The 16,218-nt window shown below is 34.2% G+C and overlaps 1 protein-coding gene across 6 annotated transcripts in view; it reads left to right on the forward strand.

Annotated features, from left to right (window-relative positions):
* Positions 1-15,317, forward strand: part of LOC149781218 (agrin-like) — a 454,787-nt gene extending 439,470 nt beyond the window's left edge. For all 6 annotated transcript variants that reach the window (XM_089935296.1, XM_089935300.1, XM_089935297.1 and 3 more), the window contains 2 exons: positions 5,294-5,397; positions 7,325-15,317. In XM_089935296.1, the coding sequence (XP_089791422.1) occupies positions 5,294-5,397; positions 7,325-7,476 (256 nt within the window). In that variant the 3' untranslated portion in view covers positions 7,477-15,317. The remainder of the gene's footprint in view (positions 1-5,293; positions 5,398-7,324) is intronic.
* The last annotated feature ends 901 nt before the right edge of the window (positions 15,318-16,218 follow it).

Consider the following 16,218-nt stretch of genomic DNA (forward strand, 5'->3'; position numbering starts at 1 on the left):
TGCCCCCAAAGAATAAAGGTGATCCAAATGGGTTCATACATAAGGCTAGGTTATGATATGGCTTGGGTATCATTAAGGGCAAACATGCCTCGTGTCATATCAGGTTGAGGTTGGAAAGAGGTAATCAGTACATTTGCAGTAGAATGGTGAGCTGCCTAGTTAATGACCCAAGCAATTTGTACCGTTGCCCCCATATTTTGGCTTGAAACATTCAGACATTGGTGTCAGTTTTGGCTTAAAAATGACTCTCAGAACCAATTTTCATTCTCAAGGAATTGTTCTACATAGTCACCTTTTCCTGAATCACACAGCATGCCTGATGTTGAGAAATGTTTGGAATCACACAGCATGCCTGATGTTGAGAAATGTTTGAAATCACACAGAGTGCCTGATATTGAGAAATGTTTGGAATGACACAGCATACCTGATGTTGAGAAATGTTTGGAATGACACAGCATGCCTGATGTTGAGAAATGTTTGGAATGACACAGCATGCCTGATGTTGAGAAATGTTTTGAATCACACAGCATGCATGATGTTGAGATAAGTTTGGAATGACACAGCATGCCTGATGTTGAGAAATGTTTGAAATCACACAGAGTGCCTGATGTTGAGAAATGTTTGAAATCACACAGCATGCCTGATGTTGAGAAATGTTTGAAATCACACAGAGTGCCTGATGTTGAGAAATGTTTGAAATCACACAGAGTGCCTGATGTTGAGAAATGTTTGGAATAACATAGCATGCCTGATGTTGAGAAATGTTTTCAATCACACAGTATGCCTGATGTTGAGAAATGTTTGGAATCACACAGCATGCCTGATGTTGAGAAATGTTTGGAATCACACAGCATGCCTGATGTTGAGAAATGTTTGAAATCACACAGCATGCCTGATGTTGAGAAATGTTTGAAATCACACAGAGTGCCTGATGTTGAGAAATGTTTGGAATAACATAGCATGCCTGATGTTGAGAAATGTTTGAAATCACACAGAGTGCCTGATGTTGAGAAATGTTTGGAATAACATAGCATGCCTGATGTTGAGAAATGTTTGGAATCACACAGCATGACTGATGTTGAGAACTGTTTTGAATCACACAGTATGCCTAATGTTGAGAAATGTTTGGAATCATACAGCAAGCCTGATGTTGAGAAATGTTTGGAATAACGTAGCATGCCTGATGTTGAGAAATGTTTGGAATCACATAGCATGCCTGATGTTGAGAAATGTTTGGAATGACACAGCATGCCTGATGTTGAGAAATGTTTGAAATCACACAGAGTGCCTGATGTTGAGAAATGTTTTGAATGACACAGCATGCCTGATGTTGAGAAATGTTTTGAATCACACAGCATGCATGATGTTGAGATAAGTTTGGAATGACACAGCATGCCTGATGTGGAGAAATGTTTTGAATCACACAGCATGCCTGATGTTGAGAAATGTTTGGAATGACACAGCATGCCTGATGTTGAGAAATGTTTTGAATCACACAGCATGCCTGATGTTGAGAAATGTTTGGAATCACACAGCATGCCTGATGTTGAGAAAAGATTGGAATCACACAGCATGCATGATGTTGAGAAAAGATTGGAATGACACAGCATGTCTGATGTTGAGATAAGTTTGGAATGACACAGCATGCCTGATGTTGAGAAATGTTTTGAATCACACAGCATGCCTGATGTTGAGAAAAGATTGGAATCACACAGCATGCATGATGTTGAGATAAGTTTGGAATGACACAGCATGCCTGATGTTGAGAAATGTTTGGAATCACACAGAGTGCCTGATGTTGAGAAAAGATTGGAATCACACAGAGTGCCTGATGTTGAGAAAAGATTGGAATCACACAGCATGCCTGATGTTGAGAAAAGATTGGAATGACACAGCATGTCTGATGTTGAGAAATGTCTGGAATCACATAGCATGCCTGACGTTGAGAAATGTCTTGAATCACATAGCATGCCTGATGTTGAGAAATGTTTGTAACAATTAGCAAATTTTGTAGAAACTAATCTAAGAAATTTAGACATATTAGGAATTTGAAACCATCTTGTTTGAAATTCTGGGGTTTAAAAAAAATTCTAACTACAGTCACTAAGAACAGTTATCTTGGTTAAATAGGAAACATTGCATTAAATGAAACTAAAGAAGGAGGTTATTGAATCATGACAAATAATCATGACAAATACTGCCTTGAAGATAATCCAAAACAATGCCATGGTGGTAGTCATGACAAATGCTGCCTTGAAGATAATCCAAAACAATGCCATGGTGGTAGTCATGACAAATGCTGCCTTGAAGATAATCCAAAACAATGCCATGGTGGTAGTCATGACAAATACTGCCTGGAAGATAATCCAAAACAATGCCATGGTGGTAATCATGACAAATACTGCCTTGAAGATAATCCAAAACAATGCCATGGTGGTAATCATGACAAATACTGCCTTGAAGATAATCCAAAACAATGCCATGTTGGTAGTCATGACAAATAATGCCTTGAAGATAATCCAAAACAATGCCATGGTGGTAGTCATGACAAATACTGCCTGGAAGATAATCCAAAACAATGCCATGGTGGTAATCATGACAAATACTGCCTTGAAGATAATCCAAAACAATGCCATGGTGGTAGTCATGACAAATACTGCCTTGAAGATAATCCAAAACAATGCCATGTTGGTAGTCATGACAAATACTGCCTTGAAGATAATCCAAAACAATGCCATGGTGGTAGTCATGACAAATACTGCCTGGAAGATAATCCAAAACAATGCCATGGTGGTAATCATGACAAATACTGCCTTGAAGATAATCCAAAACAATGCCATGGTGGTAGTCATGACAAATACTGCCTGGAAGATAATCCAAAACAATGCCATGGTGGTAATCATGACAAATACTGCCTGGAAGATAATCCAAAACAATGCCATGGTGGTAGTCATGACAAATACTGTCTTGAAGATAATCCAAAACAATGCCATGGTGGTAGTCATGACAAATACTGCCTTGAAGATAATCCAAAATAATGCCATGGTGGTAGTCATGACAAATACTGCCTGGAAGAATCCAAAACAATGCCATGGTGGTAGTCATGACAAATACTGTCTTGAAGATAATCCAAAACAATGCCATGGTGGTAGTCATGACAAATACTGCCTTGAAGATAATCCAAAATAATGCCATGGTGGTAGTCATGACAAATACTGCCTTGAAGATAATCCAAAACAATGCCATGGTGGTAGTCATGACAAATACTGCCTTGAAGATAATCCAAAACAATGCCATGGTGGTAGTCATGACAAATACTGCCTGGAAGATAATCCAAAACAATGCCATGGTGGTAATCATGACAAATACTGCCTTGAAGATAATCCAAAACAATGCCATGGTGGTAGTCATGACAAATACTGTCTTGAAGATAATCCAAAACAATGCCATGGTGGTAGTCATGACAAATACTGCCTGGAAGATAATCCAAAACAATGCCATGGTGGTAGTCATGACAAATACTGTCTTGAAGATAATCCAAAACAATGCCATGGTGGTAGTCATGACAAATACTGCCTGGAAGATAATCCAAAACAATGCCATGGTGGTAATCATGACAAATACTGCCTTTGAAGATAATCCAAAACAATGTCATGGTGGTAGTCATGACAAATACTGCCTGGAAGATAATCCAAAACAATGCCATGGTGATAGTCATGACAAATACTGCCTTGAAGATAATCCAAAACAATGCCATGGTGGTAATCATGACAAATACTGCCTTGAAGATAATCCAAAACAATGCCATGGTGGTAATCATGACAAATACTGCCTTTGAAGATAATCCAAAACAATGTCATGGTGGTAGTCATGACAAATACTGCCTTGAAGATAATCCAAAACAATGCCATGGTGATAGTCATGACAAATACTGCCTTGAAGATAATCCAAAACAATGCCATGGTGGTAATCATGCATACTAAAATATGATCAACAACAATACCATGTTAGTATTCATGACAAATACTTATTGAAAGATCAAAAACAAAAATCCCAAATCCGGTGCCTGTCTGTACAATTCCACTGGACAAAGTTTCTGAAATAAATATGGCTGAAACTGCCAACATGTACATTTCATTTGTACTTGAAACTCCCAACATGTACATTTCATTTGTCCTTGAAACTCCCAACATGTACATTTCATTTGTCCTTGAAACTCCCAACATGTACATTTCATTTGTCCTTGAAACATAGTGCGAGAATGTAAAAAAGGAAACTCACATTTCTTTGATAATAAACACAGATGATATCCCATCCAAAAAATGTATCATTTAGACGTGAAAAATGTTGCCATTCAAACTTTGCTTAACTGAGAAGTGAAACATTAAGAAAAGGAAGTTAATATAAAACTTTTCCAGGAAATATTACTAGTTCTGCTCATTTGATATTTAGATGCTCAGCAAAGTATTTCTAATTGTTACCTATTTCACGGTCATGATTTTTAGAAAACTTTGAAAGAGGTGTTTTTTTAATAATTAATTGAGCTTCAATGTATTTTGTTTTTTTTGATACAAAAGTGTGAATGTGAAAAAAAGAAACATTGTAAACAAAAGTATTCAATCATGTGATGAGAAAATCATGGCTAATAAATATATAATAAAATGGGAAGTTGTATTGTAATTACTAGTGCATGTATAATTTCCATGGACCAAAATTTGCATCGGATTACTGTATTCTGTTTCAAATGAGATGAATTCCAGACCATCACATGCTGTCATGGTGTAATCAGCTTAGCTTGATAAACACTACCATATTCTGATAGCATTTGGCATGTAGATGTAAAGTGAATCAAAGAAACTTTGTGTATCATTCCTTTCTCCATTTTTGACAAATTACTAAATACCTTTTCATATGGACATGTGAAAATGTTAAAATCTTGATAACATTTTTTTCCTCAGGTCAATAAATACATTCTATGGCATCTTATTTCAGAATAAATGGAATGATATTTTTCAAGTCTTCTCTAAGTTCCTCAGGAATTTAAACTTGATGTCTTCTGAATTTTTTGCAGACTTTCCATTTATCCTCTATACATCTGAAACATCTTTATGTTATGCTATAAATAGAGGGAATTAAATGTATCATTAAAGATTTTATCTTACAAGTTTTTACAAAAGTAGTAATTCCAAAGGCTTGAAAGAATAACATTCTTTATTAAATAAATTACTGCAAATATTATTTAACTGTATTGAATCATATCTTCAGTGATTCAAATTATTGTTCTATTCTACAGGGAAAAGAGGCACGGCTCCCTACAGGTGGACCAGGAAAAACCCATTGTAGGAGACTCTGATAATGGAGCTACACAGCTTGATACAGAAGGCATCTTGTGGATAGGTATTTATCAGTGTTACGAGTCTATGCTCTTAAAATAAGTAACAGAAAAGAGTGAAAGACAACCAACTTTGTAAAATTCAACAAATAATTTATTTCCCGAAAATACAATTGAAAATGAGAAAAAAGAATTACAGACACAAGTCCTAGTAATTTAAAGTCCTGAATAAAATTCAGTAAAAGTCCAGAATAAATCCAAGAACTGAAAGTGAAGATGTTCTTGTGGTAGCTTATAAAGTATTGATGTGTCAAGAGTCTTTTATTCATCACAGTAATATAACTACAGGTTTGAATTCACTATAAATTCCAGTGAATGTCTCTAACCAAGAATTTTATCAGAGCACTTTTATATTTCCAGAGAAAATAATCACTTAAATTCAATAATTTGAAGAAATAAAATTTCCAGCTCAAAACTGACACAACATATAATATAACTTAAAAGTGCTTGGTCTTAAAGTACTTTATTGTATGTTTGCACATCGAGAGCACCGGTGTATGTTACCTGTATTAGGTAATGAAGGATTATATTTTGGTCATATAATTAATAAATATTAGTCTCCTAAAGTTATCAAATAAAACCAGCATGAAATCACTTTACAAAAATAAACCAATTCTCGCTTATAGAAGACCCAACAATTTGCAAGATTTTCTAATTAAAACTAAACAGACAGAAAATTAAAAAAGACAATTTTTTTCATCAAAATGTAACAGACACCAGTGCTCTCAATGTGCAAACATAAGAGAAAGTACTTCTTTCAGTAGCACTAATACAAAAGCAGTATTTTCTCTACATGATAACACTAACTGCATATCAACTGATGTGATTTATTTGATGACCTGTAAAAAAAATGTAGAATGTGGACTAACACTTCAACAAGTTTCCTAGAGTATTAATAATCATCGTTTTCATAAAAAAAATTATGGAGATCCCGTTTTTTTCTAATAGTTCAACACACTTTAGCACCAACAATCACTCTCTACTCGATTTTTCTTTCATGCCAATAGATATTGTGCATGGTGACATGAATCGACTCATAAAAGAAACTTATTGGATTCATAAGTTAGATACTTTGTATCCTAATGGACTTAATGTCAATGCACTATATAAAATTGTATAAATTGTTGGTTTTTTTAAAATTTATATATTGTATATCCTTTATAACAATATTAATATATTTATGACCATTTGTCTCTATTTTATTTTATTTTAACATCTACACATGGCACACAAATTGATTCAAGATGGAATGAAGAGAGGCAGGCCCACATTTTTTTAAGCAGATCTGAGAAGAAAAGCATACATTAGATAAAAATATGAATAATGGTGGTCACATGAAATCATTTAAAGGTTGAACATGGGCTGAAGACAATACAACATATTATGGTGTTGGTTTTTTATGTTTACAATGGTGATGACTTCAAATCTTGTGTTCCAGCTTTCAAATGAAATCATTTGACCCACGGATGTCGCCAATCAGCATTGGATGTATTTGTGCACATGTAAAAAAAGTTTTTCAGTTCCAGGGAGAAAAAAAATGGCTCAAAATGTTTTGAAATGTTGATATTATCAGATTTTAATGGAACCGAACATAGTTTAGGACCAGTATCTTTCAAGATTCAGTATTGTTCAGATGATTTGGCATGTATGACTTTTTGCAGGTAATGGTGCCATGGGTGCTTTATGTTTTGCATTCAGCATAGCTGCAGAACCATATTCTTATTTGATACTTCATATCTTTATTTCATATTTCATATATTTACATGGGATGTTACTTGTACTGATGAGACCTTAAATATATTGGATTTCCAGCTCCCCATGCCATCATTTAGAGGAGTTATGGCCCCTGAATGTCCATCTTTGGTTTCATTAGAAAAGTTCCTCAGTTTACAGTTGACTGTATTTAATTTTAAATGTTTTTGTTTATTGCAGGTGGCAAAGCTGATATGCCATGGGGTTTGCCTCCAGAATATTACATGGGATTCAAGGGCTGTATCGGACAAGTTCAGATTAATAATGTAGACCTTCATTTATTTGACCATAGAGATGGTCAAAGTAATACTATCGTAGAATTCTGCAACTAGCACAACATTTTTATTTCACCTACAGCTCTCATGTGCCAAGGATTACTCATAAAAACTGTCTACAGTAATTATGATACTGTGACTTTGTGACAAAAATGTATTTAACATCTGAAGCAAACTATCACTTTATGAAATTTCCTTTCATATATACATATATATATCCCAATTTCAGGTGTGATACCTGTTGTTGATGAATGTGCACCTTATTAACATGTCGTAAATTTTACCTTTATATCATTTATGGTTACTAATATTGTCTTACATTTCTATGGCATCATGATTGACGGGTCAGTATGAAGGATAATTCAAGTTTTTTTTATACATTTAATTACAGTACATGCTTACAAGTCAAATAGAGCTGCAAACTGCAGTTCTTTTGTCAAATAAAATGTCATCATACCTGGGTCTATGCAGTTTGTTAGGAGCAATAAGTAGGAAAACAACATAGACCCTGATCTGATGGCAAATCAGGGTCTGTTAATCGTAGTTTGACTCAACTTGTATGTGAGTATATATGGTACATAATAATGAGGACATGAGACAATATGAATTCTCTGACGTAATGTCTACAAACCATTCTTTTCCTTTCATTTAGCCATTGTCATTGTGTTGTTTGTTGTCATTGTGTGGAGAGCTGTAATCTGATTAGTGAATAATTTTAATAGCTTCAGTTTCATTTGAAAATATGGGTAAAATTCAGTTGCACATGTCCCATTGCATAATTTCACTGGAATAGAAACCATTTTTTTTCTTCCATTAAAGCAGTTAGAACCCAACCTTTGTTTATTGATAAAAGAATTTGAAATAAAAATATGAAATTTCATTGCTTTGAATAACTTGTTATATTTTAACAAAAGCCATGGTACATAGTACATACCTTAGAGACAATCGCACAGGCCAACTCGTAGAGTAATTTACCATAACATTTTGTGTGCTAACATTTTCCATGAAAATATTGATCAGCTTATAGTGTGTACACTGAAATCAAAACTTTGTATCTCTTACAGTTGACAGTCAAGAACAGTCTGTTTACGTTTGAATTATACCAGATTGAAAAAATGACAATAAATTACTCTACTCTCATAATCTTGTCAAATTTAACAGTTTGGTACATTCACATCAATCTATCACTTTCAGATATATTTCAGTTTAGGTTAAGGATGCATATATATTGGTCATTTAGGAACAGTCTTTATAGTTGCAGGCTTCTCAAATGGCCATCAGGGCAAATGACTGGTATGCTATAGAATGCATTGGCCATCACAGGTCAGTTAACATTGTCTGTTTTCAGTTTTTCAAGAAACATTGGACCAGTTTCAAAAAAACTTTGCAGAGACCATTGTGGCATGAAGTTCTTTCTGCTATAGCTGTCAGGACAAAAAAATCAGGTGTTTTTAGTTTGCACAAATGATGTTGATTCATCATCAAAATTTGCCACTATACTGCATATAGGAAAGTTTCTAACTGACTTAGCAAAAATCACTCAGTAGAATTTCACTAAATTTGAAGGGAAAAAATGGCCTTGCATGGACATTTTGGAATTGTTTTTATCATGTGGCAGTGTAATGCCACCTTTCCATACAAGCCATACAGAGTTCTTTCAAATTGGTACAAATTATGCTGATCCACAATCAAACATGGTTGCCATGACAAATTTGACCAACAAATGCATTTTTGCCTGAAGGGCTTTTAATTTTATAGCAATTTTGCTGATTTGCTCTCAGATATGGCTGCCACTAGTAAAAATAGAAAATCCTTAAACTGACTAATTGAAAACCATTTAATCAACATTTAAAAATGTACTCGGCAGAATTTTACCAGATTTGTCTGATAGCATCCTTGCATCAAGATATGTGAAGTTTGTGCTGATGATGACAATCTGCTATCAAATATGGCCCCTTTTCACCAAAATAGACAATCATGTAAATCAGCTTCTCAAAAACAGCTCAAATGATTTTTGACCAATGTTGACAGGATGGTTGGCTAGTTGGTTGTTGTGAGGTTTAACGCCATTTTTCAGCACACAATAGGCTATACATGGCGGCCAGTATTAATGGTGAAGGAAGAACCAGGGGAAACTCCCGGAAAGAACTACTGACCCACGAGAAGCTACTGGCAATTTTTCTCACATACCCACATTGGCTGACTTTGACAGGAAGTATTCTGGCATGAAGGTTATTCAGATTTATACAAGTGATGCTTACATGCCATCAAGTATGGCTGCCTTTACTAAAAAAAAAAAAAAAAAAAAAAAAAACTTGTGAATGAATTATTTAAAACTGCTTAGCAGATTCTGACCAAAACATACTTGCACTGAGATCTTTAAAGTTTCACATTTGCTAATCGACTTTAAAATGCAACCACAGTTATTAGAAATACATACATATACTTTTAATATGACTTTTGACAACTTGCTTGACTGAAGTTGACTGATAGAATACTGGATGGAAGGCTCTCAGTTTCATACAACTGACACCAATCTCCCAATAAAAATGGCTGCCATTACTAAGAACTGAACAACCTTTAATTGACTTCTCAAAAACCGAATGTATTCAAATTTGACAAAGCATGCTTCAAAAGACTTCTTTTAAGCTGTAAATGATGTCAATCCACTGTGAAATATGGTCAAATATGGTTATCCTTACTACAAAAAATATTTAAATGATTTTATCTTTTTATTTAAAAACAATGCAAAACAGAATTTGACAAAGTTTGACAGAAAGCATTATGGCATAAGGACCTTTCATTATTGTGCTATTTATTATTGGACAAATAATGCTATAGTACCTTTCATTATTGGACAAATAATGCTATAGTGCCATTTATTATTGGACAAATAATGCTATAGTACCATTTATTATTGGACAAATAATGCTATAGTGCCATTCATTATTGGAAAAGACAAATAATGCTATTGTGCCATTCATTATTGGGCAAATGCTACTGTGCTATTCATTTTTGGACAAATAATGCTATTGTGCCATTCATTATTGGGCAAATGCTACTGTGCTATTAATTATTGGACAAATAATGCTATTGTGCCATTCATTTTTGTACAAATAATGCTATTGTGCCATTCATTATTGGACAAAAAATACTACTGTGACATTCATTATTAGAAAAGACAAATAATGCTATTGTGCCATTCATTATTGGGCAAATGCTACTGTGCTATTCATTTTTGGACAAATAATGCTACTGTGCCATTTATTATTGGACAAGACCAATAAATGCTATTGTGCCATTCATTATTGGGCAAATGCTACTGTGTGATTCATTATTGGACAAATGATGCTATTTTGCCATTCATTTGGGGCCGTCCATTTAGTATGTATGCTTGGAGGGGGGAGGATGATTAACCCAAATGCATACGCTTGCATATGGGGGTTTCTACTGATAATGTACATACGTATAGAAAATGGGAGGGGTGAAACCTCAATAATAATTTGTCTAATATGTAACCTGTTCAACTGGGTTCAGTCTGCATTTGAATTTTAGCAGACACATAATAAACTTTTTAAAGTTATGCAGCTTATTTCTTTGATGCAGCCAGACATTCAATGTTGGTGGACTATCTGTTTTGTTAAACTTGTTAATATTATTAATCCTTGATCGCTTTTGCATGGATTAAAGATAGGCCATTCTGTAGGATTTGGAGTGTGTGTGTTTGTCAAGTTTACGTATGCGGGGGGGTTGGGTTAAAAAGGTACACATGTGTATAGGGGGTCAAGCTTTGTCAGATTTTTGTGTACATACTAAATGGATGGCCCCTAATTTAAAAAATGATGCTAATGTGCCATTAAACAGAGATGAAGATGCAGCAGTGGTTTTCATAGCATATTCAATATTGGATACAATTTCTTGCAGTTGGCTATATAGGCAGATGTCAGCTAGGTGAGCAATCTCAGGCCCCACATAGGCCTCCTGTTATCCTCTACAAGTCTTAGCAAGAAATATATGAAATTTCATGAGTTTCTAAAGTTGTGTACATGACAATAAAATACACTTTGATAGTTGATTGACAAGACAAATTGCACTATTGTTCTTGTTAATGGAATGCATTAAATATTTATTGGTTAGCCTTCTATTACATTATTGGTTAAATGAATATCAAGAGTGACAGTTTTCATCTGTACATGGAAATATGTTTTCGGAAATGTCCTACATGAGCTGTTCCATGCAATGAGGTCCTTTACTTCATATACATTCTGTGTCGCTGATAAATCAGGTCTAAGTACAAACATAGACCTAGATTTCCTATCCCATAATCTGCCGGATGAGCAGGGTCTGTGCTTTGTTCTACTGATTAGTCCTAAAAGAAAACCTGCATATATCAAGGTCTGCTCATGCATCATGCTGTCATGGCAGATGTTGGTCTGTATAGTTTTCATTTACATCAACTCATCATAAAGCATGTACATGTATATATGGACATGGAGAAGAAATTTTTTTTTATTTGATGGGTATGATATACCTTACAAAGTGGTTGTTATTATGGTCATTTTCTGCTTCATCTTTTTATCTATTTCTAGACTTTACCTGATCTAAATGAAAGACCAAGTGAGCTTGTGGCATGTCTACACATCCATCTGTGTTGTCCATCATCACTTTCAGCATGTGTTATTTTAATTTTTCCAAAACCTATTAGACCAGTTTCAAGTGAATTTGGCACAGGACATTCTGGGATGAAGGTCTTTCAGATTTGTAATCCTGATCTGTTATCAACTACCATCTATTGTTACTAAAACTATTAAGTTATTTCTTGTAAATTGGTAACACATTTTAACATAATTAGACAGAAGGGATAAAAAAGGGCTTTAAAATTTTGTATAGATAATGTAAATGTAGAACCTTTTAAACAATCAAACAACTTTATCTCAAAATATTCCTCAAACAACTTTATCTCAAAATATTCCTCAAACAAATCAAACAACTTTATCTCAAAATATTCCTCAAACAACTTTATCTCAAAATATTCCACAAACAAATCAAACAACTTTATCTCAAAATATTCCTCAAACAAATCAAACAATTACTTTATCTCAGAATATTCCTCAAACAAATCAAACAACTTTATTTGAAACAAATCTGACAAAATCTGATGAAGGATCTTGACCTTTCAGTACAGAATTTGTAATGCAGATGTGCCATTAAAATGTGGATAACGATAAAATAAATTAATGAGACCTTAATGAACTGTTTTCATATCATATACAATCAACTTCATTAGAAGAAACATCTACAGAAAATTTGAGAAAGCTCATATAAATAAATGATGAAAATGGTGTAACATGACACAAGTGGTGTAACACGACACAATGTCAGTTTTCAGGTAATTAACACAATATTTTACATTACCAAATGTTGCCACTCTTGCAAAAGCCAAGTCACCTAGATATTTATTACATGTGACTCATATGGTAGAGAAAATGTTTTGTTTATTGAAGTAGAAGTACACATGAACTGTTCAGCTACTCTAAACATTGGCAAGGTTGAAGGTCTGTGGGTGTGCTGGCAAATCTTGGTCTATGCAGTTTGTTAGGATCAATCAGTAGAAAGAACAACAGACACCCTGATCTAATATCACATGTGGAATTTACATTTTCACATTAAGTTCACTCAGTGATGATGATGTAGCATCTTTTTGGCAGGAAAAATTCCTAAGTGTTAGTTTTTGGTGTTCGCTACAGTGTTAGCTTTGGATCTCTGTTACAGTGTTGTTTCTTAATGTCAGTACTACTATTTAAAATAGACTCTGATGTGGCCAGTATAAATGGTGGTGGAAGAATCCAGGAAAACCCCGGAAAGAACCACCGACCCACAAGAAGCTACTGACATGTACCCACATTGGCCAAACCTGAGATTCGAACCTAGATAGACAGAGGTGAGATGGCAGTGATCTGTAATGGAGAGTGCTTTAGACCACATGGTCACTTGGGGCCCAGTATGGTTTGAACAGAAAGAAATTTTGTACAAAATGTATTTATGGGCAGGTGGCAAGAGATGGGCCAGGTAATTTGTTTGAAGCATATGATGCAAATTGCTTCATATTGGTAGATAGTTTTTCTACTCTTTCACTTTATCATCAGACTGGTATGTGACAGGATTTTAATTAAAAAAATATGTATTATATAACAACATAAAATGAAATAAAATAGGTGTGTGATACCTCTAATTGGACAAGTTATTGCCATCAGAAATTGCCTCCTTTGCACAAAAGTTTAAGTTAGTGGCATTTTTATATAGGGTAAATCGAATCATAATAAGAATCATGATAAATTAGACTTTTTTAAATTCCAATATCAACTGACTTCAGACAGTCTCATAAATATCTAACAGTTTGATTCTGGACTGGTCCTCTTCTACACAGCTGGGAGACTTTTTTTAGTGCTGACTAGCAGGAAGTTGGTGTGTCAGACTGTGATTGATGCCTTCTTACCTAACTGAAACTGCTGTTAAAATAATGTAATGCTGTACCAGTAAGTTGGTTTGTCACTTCTACCAATCAAGTGTCTTTGCTTATATGGATTTTGAGTTCATTCATATACCTTTAAGCAGCTTAAAATCATTCCAAAAGTAATGTACTCCTTGCCTTGGTGCAGAGCAATACAGTAACTGTACCTCCCCATTGTCATGGATCAAGACCTTGTGTTGTTTAGATTTTACTTCATTCGTTTATGGAAATATCATGTACTACATTTTGTGAGTACTTCTGAAAATATGGCTTGATGTATGGATTGTGTGACATGTATGGATTGTGTGAGCAATTCTTTGTATATTCAGACAGTCCATATAGTAATATACTTTCTGTGATTTCATATTTTTTTCATATTTCCTGTTTTTCATAGTTATCAGAACAATGAAGCATTGTCCTTTTAAAACACTTATAAATTTCCATCATTGCTGTTTATCCACATATTTCCAGATTGTAATATTTAAGTAATTTTTAATTAAATCACAAAAGTAAACCATGTAACGAGTCATATTGTCCTACATACAAGGACCTGGATGTATCGACATATTACATCCATTCATTTCTCTTTAGGTTGATGTGTGTGTTGGGGGGGTAAGCCTGGGATTTGACTTTAGAGCTGCAGTACTTGTGATTTCTTTCTTGACATATTATTTTATTGGATGATTTGGGTCATCCGAATTCTGAAGGAGCAGAATATTAGAGAGAAAAAAATGCAGCAAAGAGATGGATTGTAAGTTTCTCACCTACCTCATCCCAGGACCCCTAATTAAATAGTTGTGAAAATGGATCAGTGGATTAATTGCTACAGTACATAAGATAAAATCAGTGGAATTATTGATGTTCTTCTTGGGTTATAAATAGAGAAGGAAAATGCAGTTCTACATTAATTAACATTTAGAACAAAGTATGTGAATAAAATTAGTTGTGGACAAGTCTTACTAAAATACAAATTTATTTTAACCACAAAACAAAATAGAAACTTCTATTCTTATATTTCTGTGACAACCTTGAGATGTACCATATATACTCCCGTATAAGCCCAGTCCCACTACAAGCAATGTAGACCTTGATCTGCTGTCAGATAATTTTGTTCTACTCTTTGCTCCTAACAAAACTGATATAACTAACTCTGCATGGCAGAGCATTTTGTGACAGAAATTGGTCTGTGTAATTTTGCTGTTGAATTCTGCTTAGAAGCAAATACTGTCATTATTTTAAATGCATTTAATAACCAATTTAAATCCAAGATGGGGATTATTGTTGGTAACATTGGCCTTAGGACAAGATTGGCCTCAGGACCAGATTTGAGCAGTCTGTGTATTTATTTCATATTTTATCTCAAATAATAAAGTATTATTTCAACATATCCTGTTTTATGTTTGTCACTGTTTGTCCATTGTAAATAACTTGATGTACCTTGAACGTTTGACAGAGAGTAAGAGATAATCTTGAGATGACATGTCTGTCCCCCATCTGTTTTTAAGTCTGGCAAAGATTTACTTAGGATATCTTGTCGAATAATTAGCCCATAACCGCCACTTTTTGACCCTTTTTTTAGGCTGGCCACCTGGTCTTATTATTGAAAAAGTCCTGAATATTGCTTATTTAATACTAGTACTTCTCCAACCAGCACCTGCTAATGTTGCTAGCAAACAGGCCAATTTGATGATTACATGATGTACCTTACAGTAATCCTGCCTGTCCAACAGTCAACAATTAGAATTCTTCTAGAAAACTTTAATGAACATCAGTGCATTGTAACCATTATTTATTGTGAAATATATTTATGCTAACATTGAAAGTTTTCAATTTGAAAATTTTATATTTAGGTAATATTTTGCATTTAGCTCATGACCAAATATGCTATTTTGTATTATAGGCTATAGTTTACGATTCACCAACTTTAATGTTCAAGTTTGGTATTTATTTCTCAGGCATTTCTTATGCTAGAGTAATGAAACAAATGATTATATATGTCTCTTCTAGTGCCACATCCTTACTACATAAGAAGCTAATCAATGTTGATTGTTTACTGGCTTTGGTTAAGTTTTTGATTTTTTAATATGACCTAAGAAGTTTATGGCATGCTATTTGCATACAGTCCCTCTTAGAATCATAAACAAATGCAGCTAGATATGTACTACACCATTATTGCAAAAAGAGGTCTCTTGGGCCTATATTTCATGCTTCAGTGACTATGTTAAAATGTTGTGTCCTTAATTGGGTGCCATTTATGTTCTGATCATGAAACTTGACAACTGGATGCA

This window comes from Sinohyriopsis cumingii, chromosome 15 (genome assembly GCF_028554795.1).
Source record: "Sinohyriopsis cumingii isolate HCF-2022 chromosome 15, ASM2855479v2, whole genome shotgun sequence".
Classification (NCBI taxonomy): Eukaryota; Metazoa; Mollusca; class Bivalvia; order Unionida; family Unionidae; genus Sinohyriopsis; species Sinohyriopsis cumingii.